At 43.8% G+C, this 15,182-nt stretch overlaps 1 protein-coding gene across 1 annotated transcript in view; it reads left to right on the top strand.

Moving 5' to 3' along the window:
- Window positions 1-263: 263 nt before the first annotated feature.
- The window catches only part of LOC308293501 (A-type voltage-gated potassium channel KCND2-like), a gene marked incomplete at both ends in the record, with an annotated part of 81,909 nt that continues 66,990 nt past the window's right edge, over window positions 264-15,182 (top strand). The window contains one exon of the mRNA XM_080736064.1: window positions 264-1,372. Coding sequence (XP_080592190.1) covers window positions 264-1,372 — 1,109 coding nt within the window. The remainder of the gene's footprint in view (window positions 1,373-15,182) is intronic.

Raw genomic sequence — 15,182 nt, forward strand, 5'->3', positions numbered from 1 at the left:
AATGCAACAATGCCATGCGCAGGATCTGGTTTATTAAACGCGTTTTTACCAAACATGTAGACTTAATTTGCCACAATCTACTGAGCTAAACCGCTGTCTGGTGGCACTATATCCCACTCCTCCACCGCTGCTACAGATGCCTAACAGTCAATATTCGTTTGCTGTTCTTTTTTTCTCTCTCTCTTTCTTGCAGATGCATTCCATCTCTGGGCCGTAGCACTGTGATAACCGAATCAGGTTCGATCTTATAGCACTAGGTCAGCATGGCAGGTGTAGCGGCGTGGCTCCCCTTTGCCCGCGCGGCGGCCATAGGATGGATGCCCGTGGCCAGTGCCCCCATGCCCATCCCTCCCAAAGAGAAGAGGAAAGCGCAGGACGGGCTCATCATCCTCAACGTGAGCGGGAACCGCTTTCAGACGTGGCGGAACACCCTGGAGAGGTACCCGGACACGTTGCTGGGGAGCACGGAGAGAGACTTCTTCTTCCACGAGGAGACCAACGAGTACTTCTTCGACCGCGACCCCGACATCTTCAGACACATCCTCAATTTCTACCGCACCGGGAAGCTGCACTACCCGCGCCAAGAGTGCATCGCCGCGTACGACGAGGAGCTCGCCTTTTTCGGAATAATCCCCGAGATCATCGGAGACTGCTGCTATGAGGAATACAAGGACCGGCGGCGCGAGAACGTGGAGCGGCTCCAGGACGACGAGGAGATGGACGGCAACAAAGACGCGCCGCCCCCCAACATGTCCTCGCGGGAGTACCTGTGGCGCGCGTTCGAGAACCCCCACACGAGCACCATGGCCCTGGTCTTTTACTATGTCACCGGCTTTTTCATCGCCGTATCGGTGGGTGCCAACGTGGTGGAGACGGTGCCGTGCGGGCTGCTGGTCAACCGCTCCAAGGAGCTCTCCTGCGGCGAGCGCTACGCGCTGGCCTTTTTCTGCCTGGACACCGCCTGCGTCATGATCTTCACCTGCGAGTACATCCTGCGCCTGCTCGCCGCGCCCAGCCGCTGGAAGTTCGTCAAGAGCGTGATGTCGGTGATCGACGTGGTGGCCATCATGCCCTACTACATCGGCCTGGTCATGTCGGACAACGACCAGGTGAGCGGCGCCTTCGTCACGCTGCGCGTCTTCCGCGTCTTCAGGATTTTTAAGTTCTCGCGGCACTCGGCGGGCCTGCGCATCCTCGGGTACACCCTGAAGAGCTGCGCCTCGGAGCTGGGCTTCCTGCTCTTCTCGCTCACCATGGCCATCATCATCTTCGCCACCGTCATGTTCTACGCCGAGAAGGGCTCCACGGCCACCAAGTTCACCAGCATCCCCGCGTCCTTCTGGTACACCATCGTCACCATGACAACGCTTGGGTATGTGCTTGGTTTGTGTTGTATAGGCTGTGTTGCACCAACATGAATGAGCCAGTCGTTTACACCCGGGAGTGTCTATAGGCTAGTGTTTCTCAAGCTTTCACATTTCAAGGTCTTCCCCTTAACTCTGACAGTGTACAAATGGAACCAAATGAACCCGTCAGGGTTCATTTGGTTCCATTTGTACACTGTCAGAGTTACAGACTTCTATGGGTCAATTTAGACCCCCTAAACTTTAGGGGGTTCATTTAGGGCCTAAAGGAACCCACAGACAGTCCCTGCATGGAATCCACTTTGAGAACCACTGGTTCTATGCTGGCCTATGCTAATACTGGCCTATGCTATGACTGAGGATGATTCTAGTGCAGCGGTTCTCAAAGTGGGGCCCGGGGACCCTTGGGGTTCCTTGAGCTGGGGTTCCAAATGGACCCTCACAGGCCTGTAACTCTGAGACCCGTAGATCCATTTGGCCATATGACTGAGTTATGGGGGTCTTTGAAATACAATAATAACGATTAAAATGCGAGAACCAATGTTATAGTGTAAATGTACAACATGAATGATAGCCAATATACCTGCACCTGACCAAACTGTTTCCCTTTGGCCAAACGTATACGGCCCTTTATATTCTACATCATCGTCAACTAAATCTGCTGGGAAAGTTCCACCGCAATGCGTTTAAAGGCCATTTTAAAACATAGTGTTTTATCCATAAGTGTGCTGATTAAATTAATGGGGGGTAGCCTATCAAACCAAATGCATTTCCCCCCCTCTCTCCCTCTCCAGTGTCTCCCCACTCAGTCCCCCATGCACTGTCGCTGCCTGTCGTCCTTTCAACAGGGTGTAAATATTTGAATGCTAATTTCATGCTCATATAGGCTGCAAAGTGCCGATGCAGCATAAAATAATTAACCGCGGTTAAGACAATTATTTTAAATTAATTTATATTGACGAGCGCACTCAGGCGCAGAGCTCTGTTGCTCGCATGCCAGTTTATTTGTTCACTAGTTTTCTCTGCATTCCTGCGCTGCCGGTTCGGTTACGCTCTCCAGGGTGCTGAAAATCAGAGGCGTCAATTGGGTATGGCAAGCTATGGCAGCCGCTATACCTTGGCTACAGGGGAAATAATAAAATGTACTTTTCATTGTGTCTGTTGCTAAGGTATGGCAACATGACTGGTGTCTTGAAGACACCAGTCATGTCTTGAAGACACCAGTCATGTTACCATACCTTAGCTTTTGCTGAACTGACGCCACTGCTGAAAATAAAAAGGATTCGAGGGAAAATAAATACTTGTGTGTGCGCGCTGCTCATTCATTGCAGCAGGAAACCAACTTTATTCGTTGCATGGATTGATTCACCTGCCACCAGTGGTGGAAAAAGTAGAGTAGCCTACTATTTTATAGTAAAAAGTATCAATACTGCAATGTAGATGTAGGCCTACTCTGTTACAAGTAAACGTCTGGAATTCAAAATGTTACTTGAGTAAAAGTACAAAAGTATTGGTATCAACATGTACTTAAAGTACCCAAAGTAAAAGTAGGCTACTCGTTGTGCAGAATGTTTTTTTGATTGAAGAATGTATTAGAAGTTGTAGGCTATAGGTACAGGTACAGTTTTATGACTGGAGCAAGGTCAACTAAAAAGAGATCCTAGTAAGCTTTTCGGCTTATTTACACAGGAACCACTTTATGTAGGCCTATCTCATATAACTTTGAATGACAGACGGATAGGACACAGTACTTTAGGGAAATGTCAGTAACAAAAGGGGAGAAAATAAAAAGCAGTCATACAAAGAAATAATAGTAATAAAGTGAATACTGACAAAGGAAGATAGGAATGGGCTTAGTTTATTATGAGTTTCGAATAGCAGCCTTTTGAAGTTGACTTTTCAGACCGATTTTGAAGGAGGCTAGGGATTTGCACTCCTTTAAGGCCTATAGCAGGAGAACGAATTAGTCCCATTTCAAGTTTTCAAATGTATACAAAGCTTTTGAATATATCAGATCTACAAGCTCACAATGTGTCCATTGCAACACATTGTTAGCTTGTAGATCGTCTATTTTCAAATGGCCAAAATGTATACAGAGCTGAAGTGGTTAATGTGTGTTTTGTAATATTAATCAAAATCTATCTAGTAACTACCTGAAGTTTTCAAATAAATGTAGTACAAAATTTGCCTCTGTGATGTAGTGGAGTAGAAGTAAAAGTATTGGAAATTGGAAATACTCCACTCCAGTAAAGTACAAACACCTCAAAATTGTACTTAAAGGAGTAGTTCACCACTTTTCAACCTGTCTTCATATAATAGATCCTCACTAATGTTCATGATAAAATATCACAATTTTTTTCTACTCAGTCCAAGTCTCCTAGGAGAGCTGTGGGAAGTTCAGAATCCATCGTCTTGTGACATCATCATTTTCCCAAAAAAATAATAATAATAATATATTTTTGAAAAAAAAAAGATTTTTATTATCGCGAGAACAATGGCCTCCACTTTAAAATTGCAACTTTTCAGGAATAGAAAGCCTGCAGTTTCTATAAGCTGGATTGGCAATCGATGATGTCACAAGACGATGGGTTTCTGACCTGCCCAAAGCCCTCCTCTGAGAAAAAAAAAGAAAAAGAAAAAAAAAAGCTATTTTTGAGTGAGGACCAATTATATGAACATAGGTTGAAAAGTGGTGGAGTGCCCCTTTAAGTAAGCCTACAGTACTTAGTACATGTACGTAAATGTACTTAGTTACTTTACACCACTGACAGTGACTGATGGATTCACCGGCCACTTTGGCTCGTCTTTACAGAAGAACAGCACCCTTCAGTGATGGCTGGTTATGTGCCAAAGTGGCATGACAAACTTGATTTAATGAATTAATTTAATTAATTACAACTTACAACCCACAGTCAACATTTCCCTCATCTTACGTTCATATTCTACATTGATTTGCACCTCTGAATAACACCAGTGGCATCAGTTCGGCAAAAGCTAAGGTACACACTAACAACGGCTGGGTTGAAAATAACCCGATCTGGGTTGTATTATAACCCACCCCTGGGTAACTATTGGACCTACCCAACAGTAGTAAATCTTACACAGCAAAATGGGTAGGTCCTTTCTACCCAGCACCGTAGTAAGATATTCTACCACATCTGTGTAGAATTTTTTACTCACTCTGGGTCAACCACTATTATTTAGTATATATTTTATCCACATGTGGGAAGTATATTTTACTCATCGTAAATGACCATGCTTATATTATTTAACATTAACATAAGATAAGATTTGTTTCAGGGTTTTTTTCTCAGATAATTTGTTCCAAGTATAGCAATATCAACATAAAGGTACATAATTGTAAATTATGCAACAATGTTGAAAAGCTATAATCAGAGAAGTTTAAAGTAGATCAACATAATAACCTCAAATTCTTCTCTTTCAGAACAGTAGGGGGAGGGAGCTCAAGCATAAGCTAGCAGCCTAGCAGTTACGGTTAGGGTTTTGGCTCAAAAACTGACAAATGAAATTCTGACATATGACAGTCAGCTTGCCAAGGCAGACACATGGATATGATACATTTAGCATTTTTAGCTACCAAAAGCTTAGAAAATATCCCTGAAAACCTAGAGAAATGCTTTTCCCAGCATGCTTTGCATACCAGGTGACCAGCTTAAGTTTAAAACTACCCATACTGAGTAAAACAATTTTACTCAGCAGCTGGGTAATGTATGAGCTGTACAAAACAACCCATTATACATACCAGTAAGACTCCCTAATCGGGAGATAAGCGACCGTTGGTCGCTTATCTCCACAAATAGGCCAAAAGTTTGTTTTACCAATTATCAAGACATACGGGCAGTTGACAGTTTGCCATGGTTACTCATTGAAGTTGAATCTCCATATATGGAGATAACCTACGCATCACACTAAGTCTGACCTCACCAGCCCATATTTGGGCATGAGCAACTTATGTCTCCATATATGGAGATACAATACACAAACGAGCCCTACAGTATAAAGGGGCAATTCTTGCCAGGAAAGAAGCATTTCTTCGACTCAGACCTTATCGCCAGGGTTGGCTTATAGCAGCTGTCGGTAGGACCATATATGGATTCTGTTAGTGTGGATCTCCTAACAGGGCATCATCTGGGATACAATCCATTTTATGCCCATATATGGAGATCCCTAACAGAATCCCTTTCATGCCCATATATGGAGATCCCTAACAGAATCCCTTTTATGCCCATATATGGAGATCCCTAACAGCATCCCTTTTATGCCCATATATGGAGATCACTAACAGCTAACAGAATCCCTTTTATGCCCATATATAGAGATCCCTAACAGAATCCCTTTTATGCCCATATATGGAGATCCCTAACAGAATCCCTTTTATGCCCATATATGGAGATCCCTAACAGAATCCCTTTTATGCCCATATATGGAGATCCCTAACAGAATCCCTTTTATGCCCAGTTGGTTGCTAGGGTAAAAAAAACATGGTTGCTATGGTAAACAGTTGGTTGCTAGGGTAAACAGTTGGTTGCTAGGGTAAAACCATGGTTGCTAAGGTGGTTGCTAACGTACACTAACAGACCAGCAACAACAGACTGTTGCCACAGCAACGTACACAAAGGTTTGTTTACACATGTGGTGTGATGTCATACTGAAGATATATGACATCACACCGTACACAAACAAAGGTGTGACGTGTGACGTGACGGACGGACGGACGGACGGCCGGTGGAGGTTTTCATAGTAAACTGCTCCCTGACGGTCGCAACAAACACCATTATAATAACCCATAATGGGTAAACCATTTTTTACTCAGATTTTGGGTAGATGAATCTACCCAGCAGTTTTTAGTGTGTACATGGCAACTATGACTGGTGTCTTGCACACGCGCCTCGCCAGTCATGTTGCCATACCGTAGCAACATAAGGTATGGCAACATGCCTTAACAGGCATGATGAATTTATTGCGACCGTCAGGGAGCAGTTTACTATGAAAACCTCCACCGTCCGTCCGTCCGTCCGTCCGTCCGTCACACGTCACACGTGACCATCAACAAACGTCACACCTTTGTTGATGTTTAAATCGAAGAGTCTTGGTCAAATACTTCTGTTGGTTTCTGCACTGATCATTTATACAATTCAGCTGTGTTTGCTCGTGTCATCATGATGAGGTCATAAATCAGCCATGCCCAAATATAGATTTTACGGGTTTACATGCTTACTCAGTTATTCGTTATGTGAAAGTCCTATGACGTCTATGATATCTGACATCATCATACATACATTCCCTTTTATGCCCATAAATGGAGATCCCCTCTGTAGAACCAGCCACTGACATCACTGTAATGTCAGGGGAACCAAATCCCTTTTATGCCCATATATGGAGATCCCTGTGATGCCAGGGGAACCAAATCCCTTTTATGCCCATATATGGAGATATGGAGATCCCCGTGTTGCCAGGGTAACCAAATCCATTTTATGCCCATATATGGAGATCCCTGTGATGCCAGGGGAACCAAATCCCTTTTACGCCCATATATGGAGATCCCTTATGTCATCAATATTAAGCCCATATCTGTGAATATCTTTGGGTACCAGATGTCTCCATATATGGTTAAATGGTCCGATATACATCACTGGCCAGAAGACCAAGAAATGGTGCAACCTCGCCCTTTGCTTTTCTCCCTTAGGCATCTTACTGGTAGGTAGTTTAATGAGGAATGCAGTATGGTGGTAGGTAGGTAGTTATGGCCTTTGATGTAAGATTTTCACTTTCTAGGATAACTATATTTGCTATTCCCAGATGATGCCCTTTTAGGGTACCCCTCATGCCCATATATGGAGATCCCCAGGCTTTACTAATTAACATAAGTTTTATGCCCATATATGGAGATCATTGTCCCAATGTCATCAGATATATGGGCATAAATGGACACAGGCAAACTAGATGGGCTGTATGGATATCCAGATGTGTGATGTAAGTGTTTTATTCCAAATGTGGCACCCCACAGACATATTTCCAGAAACAAAATCCCTTTCATGCCCATATATGGAGATTTCTGATGTCATCAATCCCAGGCCCTGTAAAAAACATGGTTGCTATGGTAAACAGTTGGTTGCTAGGGTAAACAGTTGGTTGCTAGGGTAAGAAAACATGGTTGCTATGGTAAACAATTGGTTGCTAGGGTAAACAGTTGGTTGCTAGGGTAAAAAAAACATGGTTGCTGTGGTAAAAAGTTGGTTGCTAGGGTAAACAGTTGGTTGCTAAGGTAAAAAACATGGTTGCTATGGTAAACAGTTGGTTAGTAGGGTAAACCTTCAATGATTTTGACATCTTGTTACTAATCTGTCGGTAGATAATGCCGGTCTTATATAAGGGTCATTTGTGTACGGTGTGATGTCATACTGATGTCAGCAGTGTGACAGGAGATAAGCGACCAACGGTCGCTTATCTCCCGATTAGGGAGTCTTACTGGTTTTAAGAAGTACATTTTATTTTTCCCCTGTAGCCAAGGTACGGCAGTTGCCATACCTTGCCCTACCCAATTGACGCCTCTGAATAAACACCACTCAACGGCCCCAGTTTTGAAGTCATAATAAGTCAATTACACTGAGGGAAGATAAAGTAATCCCGTTTCAAATTATGTGTAGAAAAGTACTCTGGTTGCTTGCTTTGATCACAGCTGTGCATTTGAATTGAGCCTAGGCTATACTCATTTCAGACTGTCTGTACGCCTTCATGGTTCACACATGTGAATGTAGTCCACTGAAATAACGTTATACTTTTAATATATCAAAGTCAGAGTTAATACATCAGAAAATCTTGTTGCTGGCTTTGATGCATTTGCGTGGTGTGTGTGTGTGTGTGTGTGTGTGTGTGTGTGTGTGTGTGTGTGTGTGCCCACACGTACATGCTTGCGTGTGTGTTGGTGAGAGAGAGACAGAAATAGAGAGAGAGTGCCTGTGTGTGTGTGTGTGTGTGTGTGTGTGTGTGTGTGTGTGTGTGTGTGTGTGTGTGAGAGAGAGAGAGAGAGACAGAAATAGAGAGAGAGTGCCTGTGTGTGTGTGTGTGTGTGTGTGTGTGTGTGTGTGTGTGTGCGTGCGTGCGTGTGTGTGTGTATGCGCGCGCGCGTGCGTGCTTGAGTGAGAGTATGTGTGAGAGAAAGACCAAAATAGAGAGAGAGAGCGCATATGTGTGTGTGTGTGTGTGTGTGTGTGTGTGTGTGTGTGTGTGTGTGTGTGTGTGTGTGTGTGCGCGTGTGCGTGTGCGTGTGCGTGAGTGTGTGGTGTGTGAGTGGGTATATCTGTGTGAGTGTGAGAGAAATAACAAGTGAAAAAGACATGGCAACTCTTGACACATCACAAATCTGTTTTACAAGTTGGTTTAATTTGTATGCATAATGCAGGCGTCAACACTTCTTCATTATTTTGGGGCTGAAATTAGAATACCTGTTTTTCTTCCCTCCCATAACTCTATCCATCGTAGCTGCACTGTTAGCAGCTGGCTAGCCATCAGGTCTACAAAAGAGCCACCATCTGCCGCCCTTTAATGGCTTATCATGACTAATAAGCTCACCATATAAAATTCTACCATAATTTGGTATACAGAACTTGGGTATAATCGGTGAATTGTCATTAGTTCAGTCAGTAGTGGCATGATTTGCTCATCAATGTCTTGAGTGATGAAGGACTTTGCTTCGTTCCTACAAGACACAAATTAAACACTCATTATTGCATTCAGCTGGTAACTTGCTTTTTCTATTACAGCGGTGTTCTTTATCTGCTGGCAGGCCAATATGGTTGGTGAATTTAGCTGAGTTGGCCTAAATGGAATATTGGATGGAGTCTAACTGCTTGTTGATACAATTATTTCGTGCCTTTGCACTTTACATACAGTACTCTCCAACTTTGCCTCAGGATATTCTACAAACGTCTTATTCAATTTAGGCACTGAGTGCCGCGCTGCGAGCTTGTAGATCTGCTATTTTTGAAAAAAGTCGTGAAAATGTGTGCAAATCTTTGAATATTATGTATTTTCAAAGCGAACGTTTGTAACTCAAATTTTGCTTCATGGGTGGTCCCTGGAACTAAATATTTTGAGATGGGGGTCTGTGGTCAAATACATATCATTTTGGGGGTCCTTCACATGAAATGGTTTGAGAACCACTGACATAGTAGTCTCTCAAGAACAGACTAACTGAGCTCCAGTTAAGTGAAAAGGACCTTTTTTTTGACGATGGCTATAGCCAGATCGCTGACATAGAAACATAGGTTTTTCAAAAACCTTAGAAGGATTCAAAAGACACTTATAGAATCGGGTCAAAATTCTAATTTTCACAATTTTTCAAAAATAGCAGATCTACAAGCTTGCAGCGCGGCACTTGGTGCCGCGCTGTGAGCTTGTATATCTGCTATTTTTCAATAGTTAAAGCATAAAATAATGATACACAATAATGTGTTCCCGTTCTGAATGGGTTAACTATTAAAAAATAGGGCTCCTCAGAGTGCAGGTCTTCGCCAGGCTGGATGGCCTACCCATGCAGGGTTTTCTCAGTTGTGGGTTGCAGCGGGCAGGACACAAGGAAACTTTGTGGGGAAGTAGCGTTTGACATACATTTCAACTTTTCCAATGCCCTCTAAACAGAATTGATTCCAGATTGGATGTTGTGATCATGATATATTTAGTGAAATACAGTATGCCCCCACTCACACATTTATTACCACTGGTGTCTTGCTCAGGACCTCGACACATTGCAGGACCAAGAATCAAAGCTGGGACCTTCTGCTTGCCAGGCAAGCATGCATTTAGCTACAGTATGGTCACCCCACAATTGGTGGGTGCAATAGTGACATTTGTAGCATTTGTGGAGCTCCATATCGGCGTCAGTGAATTTTTGTTTTGTAAAATGGCCCTTCTTGCTAATTGCGGAACACCCATACGAGGTGTGTCAGAAAAGTGCCAGTAACAGTAACTATAGGGGCAGCCACGCTCATGACTCAATGCTAATTGAAAAGCGGCTTTTGTCACAGTGTTGCGCAACACCTCACCTCTATTCTGCTATAATATTGTTCTCTTTTCTCACTCGGTTGTGTACTGTAATTACACTGCCCTTACCCTCCGTTACGCAACGGGAGGTGGAACAAAGAAATCAATTTGAAATTCCTGGTTAAGTCAGGGTAAGGGTTAGGGCTAAGGTTAATCCATAACCCTAACCCAACTTAGTGCCAAAGCACCTCCAGTTGTGTGACAGAGGTAACGGCAGTGTAATTATACAACAGCCTGGAACTGAAGCACAGAGTGAGAGAAGTGAACATAGCAGAATAGTGTTGAGAGAGACAAAGTCTGTAGAACCAGTACAAAAAAGTGTTCTGATGAAAATGCAGAATGGCTGAAAATCTAGCTAGCTAGGGGAAAACGGGCATGGCCTATATGGTGAGTTGTGTCACGATCCAAAGAATCCGGGGGGGAATCTTTGATTGTATCACCTACTGTTAAGAGTTATAGGCCAGAACATAACAAAATTAATTGGTATAGCATCCACCATGAGGCAGATTTGAAACACTTGGGCTGGAGTGTATTCCTTGGCCTACTGGGAGGTCTGCATTAATTTAAAAGTTTCCTGACGATCGGTCGAGTGGTGTCCGAGATTAGCTGAACGCAGTCACACACAAACAGGAGGACAGGAGCTAAAAACTTCGTCTTTGCCTCTCGGCTTATCGGTCTGGCGAGGACAATAATCATTATTATTATAGATCCAATGGAGGCCAGTGTCAGCCTTATCTGGCTTGCTGCAGTATAGCCTGCCATGGAGATAGCAGATTTGCTGTCTTATTAATGGCACGCAAAGGCCTCCTCTTACTCTCACTCAATACTTGTTGAACTATCAGTCACCCTTGAAGTGACCCGTGAGAGCATAATGAACAGTGATGCACACAGTCTAGCTATCGGGAGCTATACTGCAACACAAATATCGTCGTTGTCAGGTGGAAACCTTGTATGTCCAAAACCGTTCGTTTTGTATTTATCATTTTAAAAATGAACTAAACTCGCGGTGCGAGGCGTTGTGTGCTTGTAGATCGGCTGTTTTCACTACTTTTGTGCGACGGCCTTGTATGATGAAGAAGGGCTTTACTTTACGAAAAAAACATACCAATTTGAAACTTGGAGATACAAGGTTTCTGCCCGACAGTGACGATATGATTTTTGGTAGCTGCTGTGATTCAAAGCCCAATAACCATGTTTTTAGCTTTATCATTAGCTTTTTGGAGGAAAATAAGATACCACTCTCTGCATTTCTTGACCCCATTATGCAGATTAAGATGGATGGATGTTCTGCCACGCGAGGACAAAAAGCTAAATGTCCTTGGCAATCACTCCACCCGAAAACACACAAACATGACAGATTTGCTACCTGGGCTGCAAGGTTTACAGTGGCACGGGCTGTTGAGTAGCAGATATACAAGCTCACAGCGCGGCACCGAGTGCCGCGCTGTGAGCTTGTAGATCTGCTATTTTTGAAAAAGTCATGAAAATGTGTGCAAATCTTTGAATATTATGTATTTTCAAAGCGAACGTTTGTAACTCAAATTTTGCTTCTGGGTGGTCCCTGGAATAAAATATTTTGAAATGGGGGTCCGTGGCCAAATGAATATAATTTTGGGGGTCCTTCACATGAAAAGGTTTGAGAACCACTGACATAGTAGTCTCTCAAGAACAGACTAACTGAGCTCCAGTTATGTGAAAAGGAGCTTTTCTTTGACGATGGCTGGCCAGATTGCTGACATAGAAACATAGGTTTTTCAAAAAATCTTAGAAGGATTCAAAAGACACTAGAATCGGGTCAAAATTCTTATTTTCACGATTTTTCAAAAATAGCAGATCTACAAGCTTGCAGCGCGGCACTCGGTGCCGCGCTGTGAGCTTGTATATCTGCTATTTTTCAATAGTTAAAGCATAAAATAATGATACACAAAATGTGTACCCATTCTAAATGGGTCAAACACCATGTATTGCATCGGGACTGAATTATAGTTGTTATTGTCCCCTGGACTCCAGCTGTACACACAGAGCTGAAGAAACGTTCTCTCCTCTCGTAACCTTCCAGGGCTTATCTCACAGCAGGCGGCGATGATGACCCTGATGGTCATTTTTAAGGCAAAGTGTGCAGACAAATCGATCCGCGAGTGGTACAGTAAATGCGTATTTAAAGCCTATAACCACCTTCCTCCTCTTCGTTGCAGAGTAATCCTTAACTTGTTCTATGCTAAAACAAGAAGGAGTCCGTGCTGGAGAACTGATGATTTAATAACAAAAATATATTCCAAATAAACACGTGAACAGCCAGGGTTCTATCTTCTGCATCACTCGTAAACAAATAAAATGAAATCACGGCTTGTACAAATGCATGGCCAACTCTTCTCTCACTGAACACCGCACTAAGCATATCCCATAATACCCCTCTGCAGCCCGCCAAACAACTTCAAGGCATACTTAAAGGCACATACCCCTGGCATAGTGTACATACAGTATATATAGGGTTACAAGCCTGATATAAGCGCGCGCTGCTTTTGAAACATGGGCAAACACGTAGGCTGTTTACAGATATATCTAAATGGGGGGGGGGGGGGGGGGGGCTGCTGGCTGGATCATCCATTCGAGGCTTTGAAAACAATCCAATCCTTATGATAGCTGCTGATGCTTTGCAGTGTAGCGCCATCATGATGCCTTTCCACTACATATCTTTTCAATTTCCCTCGGCACGCTCACACCCTGTGGAAGTAAAGACAGTGGCATTGCCTCTCTCCCCCGTTGATGGCCCATTGATCGTGCTTAAGCAGACGTGCAGACACTGTGGGAGCAGGAGCCGCTGTTCAGAGGCACTTGGCAGGCAGCCTGAATGAGAGAGAGAGAAGGGTGCCTGGAGACCAAGGGAGAATCAATAGCGCTGTGCAGCTGTGTGTCACGGCTCTGTGTCTCCTGCTCTCTGGCTGGGCCCACCGAACGCAGGAGAAGGCCCCCCGATCACTACTTATTTATTGAGCCTAATCTCTGTTGGCTTCTCCGGGCGACCAATAAAAGCCCGAGAAATCACCTCTGTCAAAACATCCTTGCCAAATACTCATCAAGCATCAAGAAAAAGCACAGAAAAATATAATCCCTGTCTGTGCTACTGTTTTGTGTGATATCTTTGAAGACAGCAGTGTGTTTCATAGGTAGTATTTTTTTTTTGTGGCTCGATTTAATGTGCTCCATTGCTTGCGTTCAGGGCAGCGATGGATCGTGATATAAAGACAGCTTTGGACTTTGTGCGGCTTTCATCAGAGCTTGCCGTGTTTACTAGCTCCTCTTGCCTCCTCCAGAGTCTGGATGATGCACACCGTCAGGGTGAATTAGCAGCAGAGGGAGTTTTTGGGCGCTTCAGATCTCTTTAAGTGATTTAAGGTGTAATGGAGTGCACTGTTCAGAGCAGCTGTGAAAACGCTGCAAGTCAAGCGAAACCCACTGGGGAAGAGGAGCTGGGAGGACAGGGGGTATTGAGGCATGGAGACACACAAACACGCAAACACACACATCCTTTGGGGGGTATTTTTTTGTCACTGTTACCATTTGCACATACAGATCCTTCTCGAAAAATTTGAATATTGTGTGAAAAAGCATTGCAGATGCCCTAGCACCCCAAATCATAACCGACCTCGGAAACTTCCCACTGGACTTCACACAACTCTGACTTCAGAAGGTTGACATTTCTCTATTATAAATCCTTGTTTTGAGTGTTCTTGTGTAATATTGTAATATTTTGAAATATGGACCTTTGATATTCATGAGCTGTATGCCATAAAAATGTAATATTTTAACAAAAAAAGGTTTGGAATAATTCACTGAATGTCCAATGTATCTTGAATATATGAAAGTGTCAAGAAATATATGAACGTTTCAAGAAAATGTACTTTTACACAATATTCAAATTTTTCAAGAAGGATCTGTACATGAAATTTGCCCATCCCAACTAAATTAGGAAGCAGTGGTCGCTATTAATTCAGCACCCGGGAGCAGTTAAGGGTTAAGTGTCTTGTTTAGGAATACTTTGACGCATAGCCTGGGTGGACCCCAGTACCCAGTGTAAATTGGCTACTGTTTAGAGTAGCAAATTTATTCAATATGCTAATTCCCACATTCCCCCACACATTTCTGTGTAGTCTTGTCACTGCTGCTTACTGGCTCTGCCTGCTAGTGAGGAGCCCCAACACAGAAGGACATGGTGCCTTCATCCTACACCCCTCACCGTTTAGCATCACCTGCTGACAGGCACCACCCCAGTCGCCATAGGAGTCGCTGATACAGCTACAAATATTGCCTGCCTGGCATCCTGCCCACGAGCATGGCCAATTATGCCCGCATGGACGCTCAGCCATGCACCGTGGAGGATTCAAACCCCTGGTCGCTGTGATGATGGACAGGACACCCCTACTGAAAGACATTCAGTTGTGTATGCCAGACAGCTCAATTCAGGCACATACCCTAATTGCGACCGTCAGGTATGAAAATCTCGACCGGCTGTCAGTCAGTCTGTCACGTCACCTCACACTTTTGCCCTACTCATATCTCCACTACCGTTGCCCCTATCGATGCCAAACTTTGCACACACACTCCTTGGGTGGCAAATCACAACCTCCACCCCTCATTTCGCCCTCTTCTAGCGGCCCCATCAGGACGATTTTTGCAAAACACATTTCTGGACACTGCTCCTACAGATTTTGGCCTAAAATCACGCAAAGCGTTACACAGTATCTACTGGTGATA

This window comes from Nannobrachium achirus (genome assembly GCF_963921795.1).
Source record: "Nannobrachium achirus genome assembly, chromosome: 11".
Classification (NCBI taxonomy): Eukaryota; Metazoa; Chordata; class Actinopteri; order Myctophiformes; family Myctophidae; genus Nannobrachium; species Nannobrachium achirus.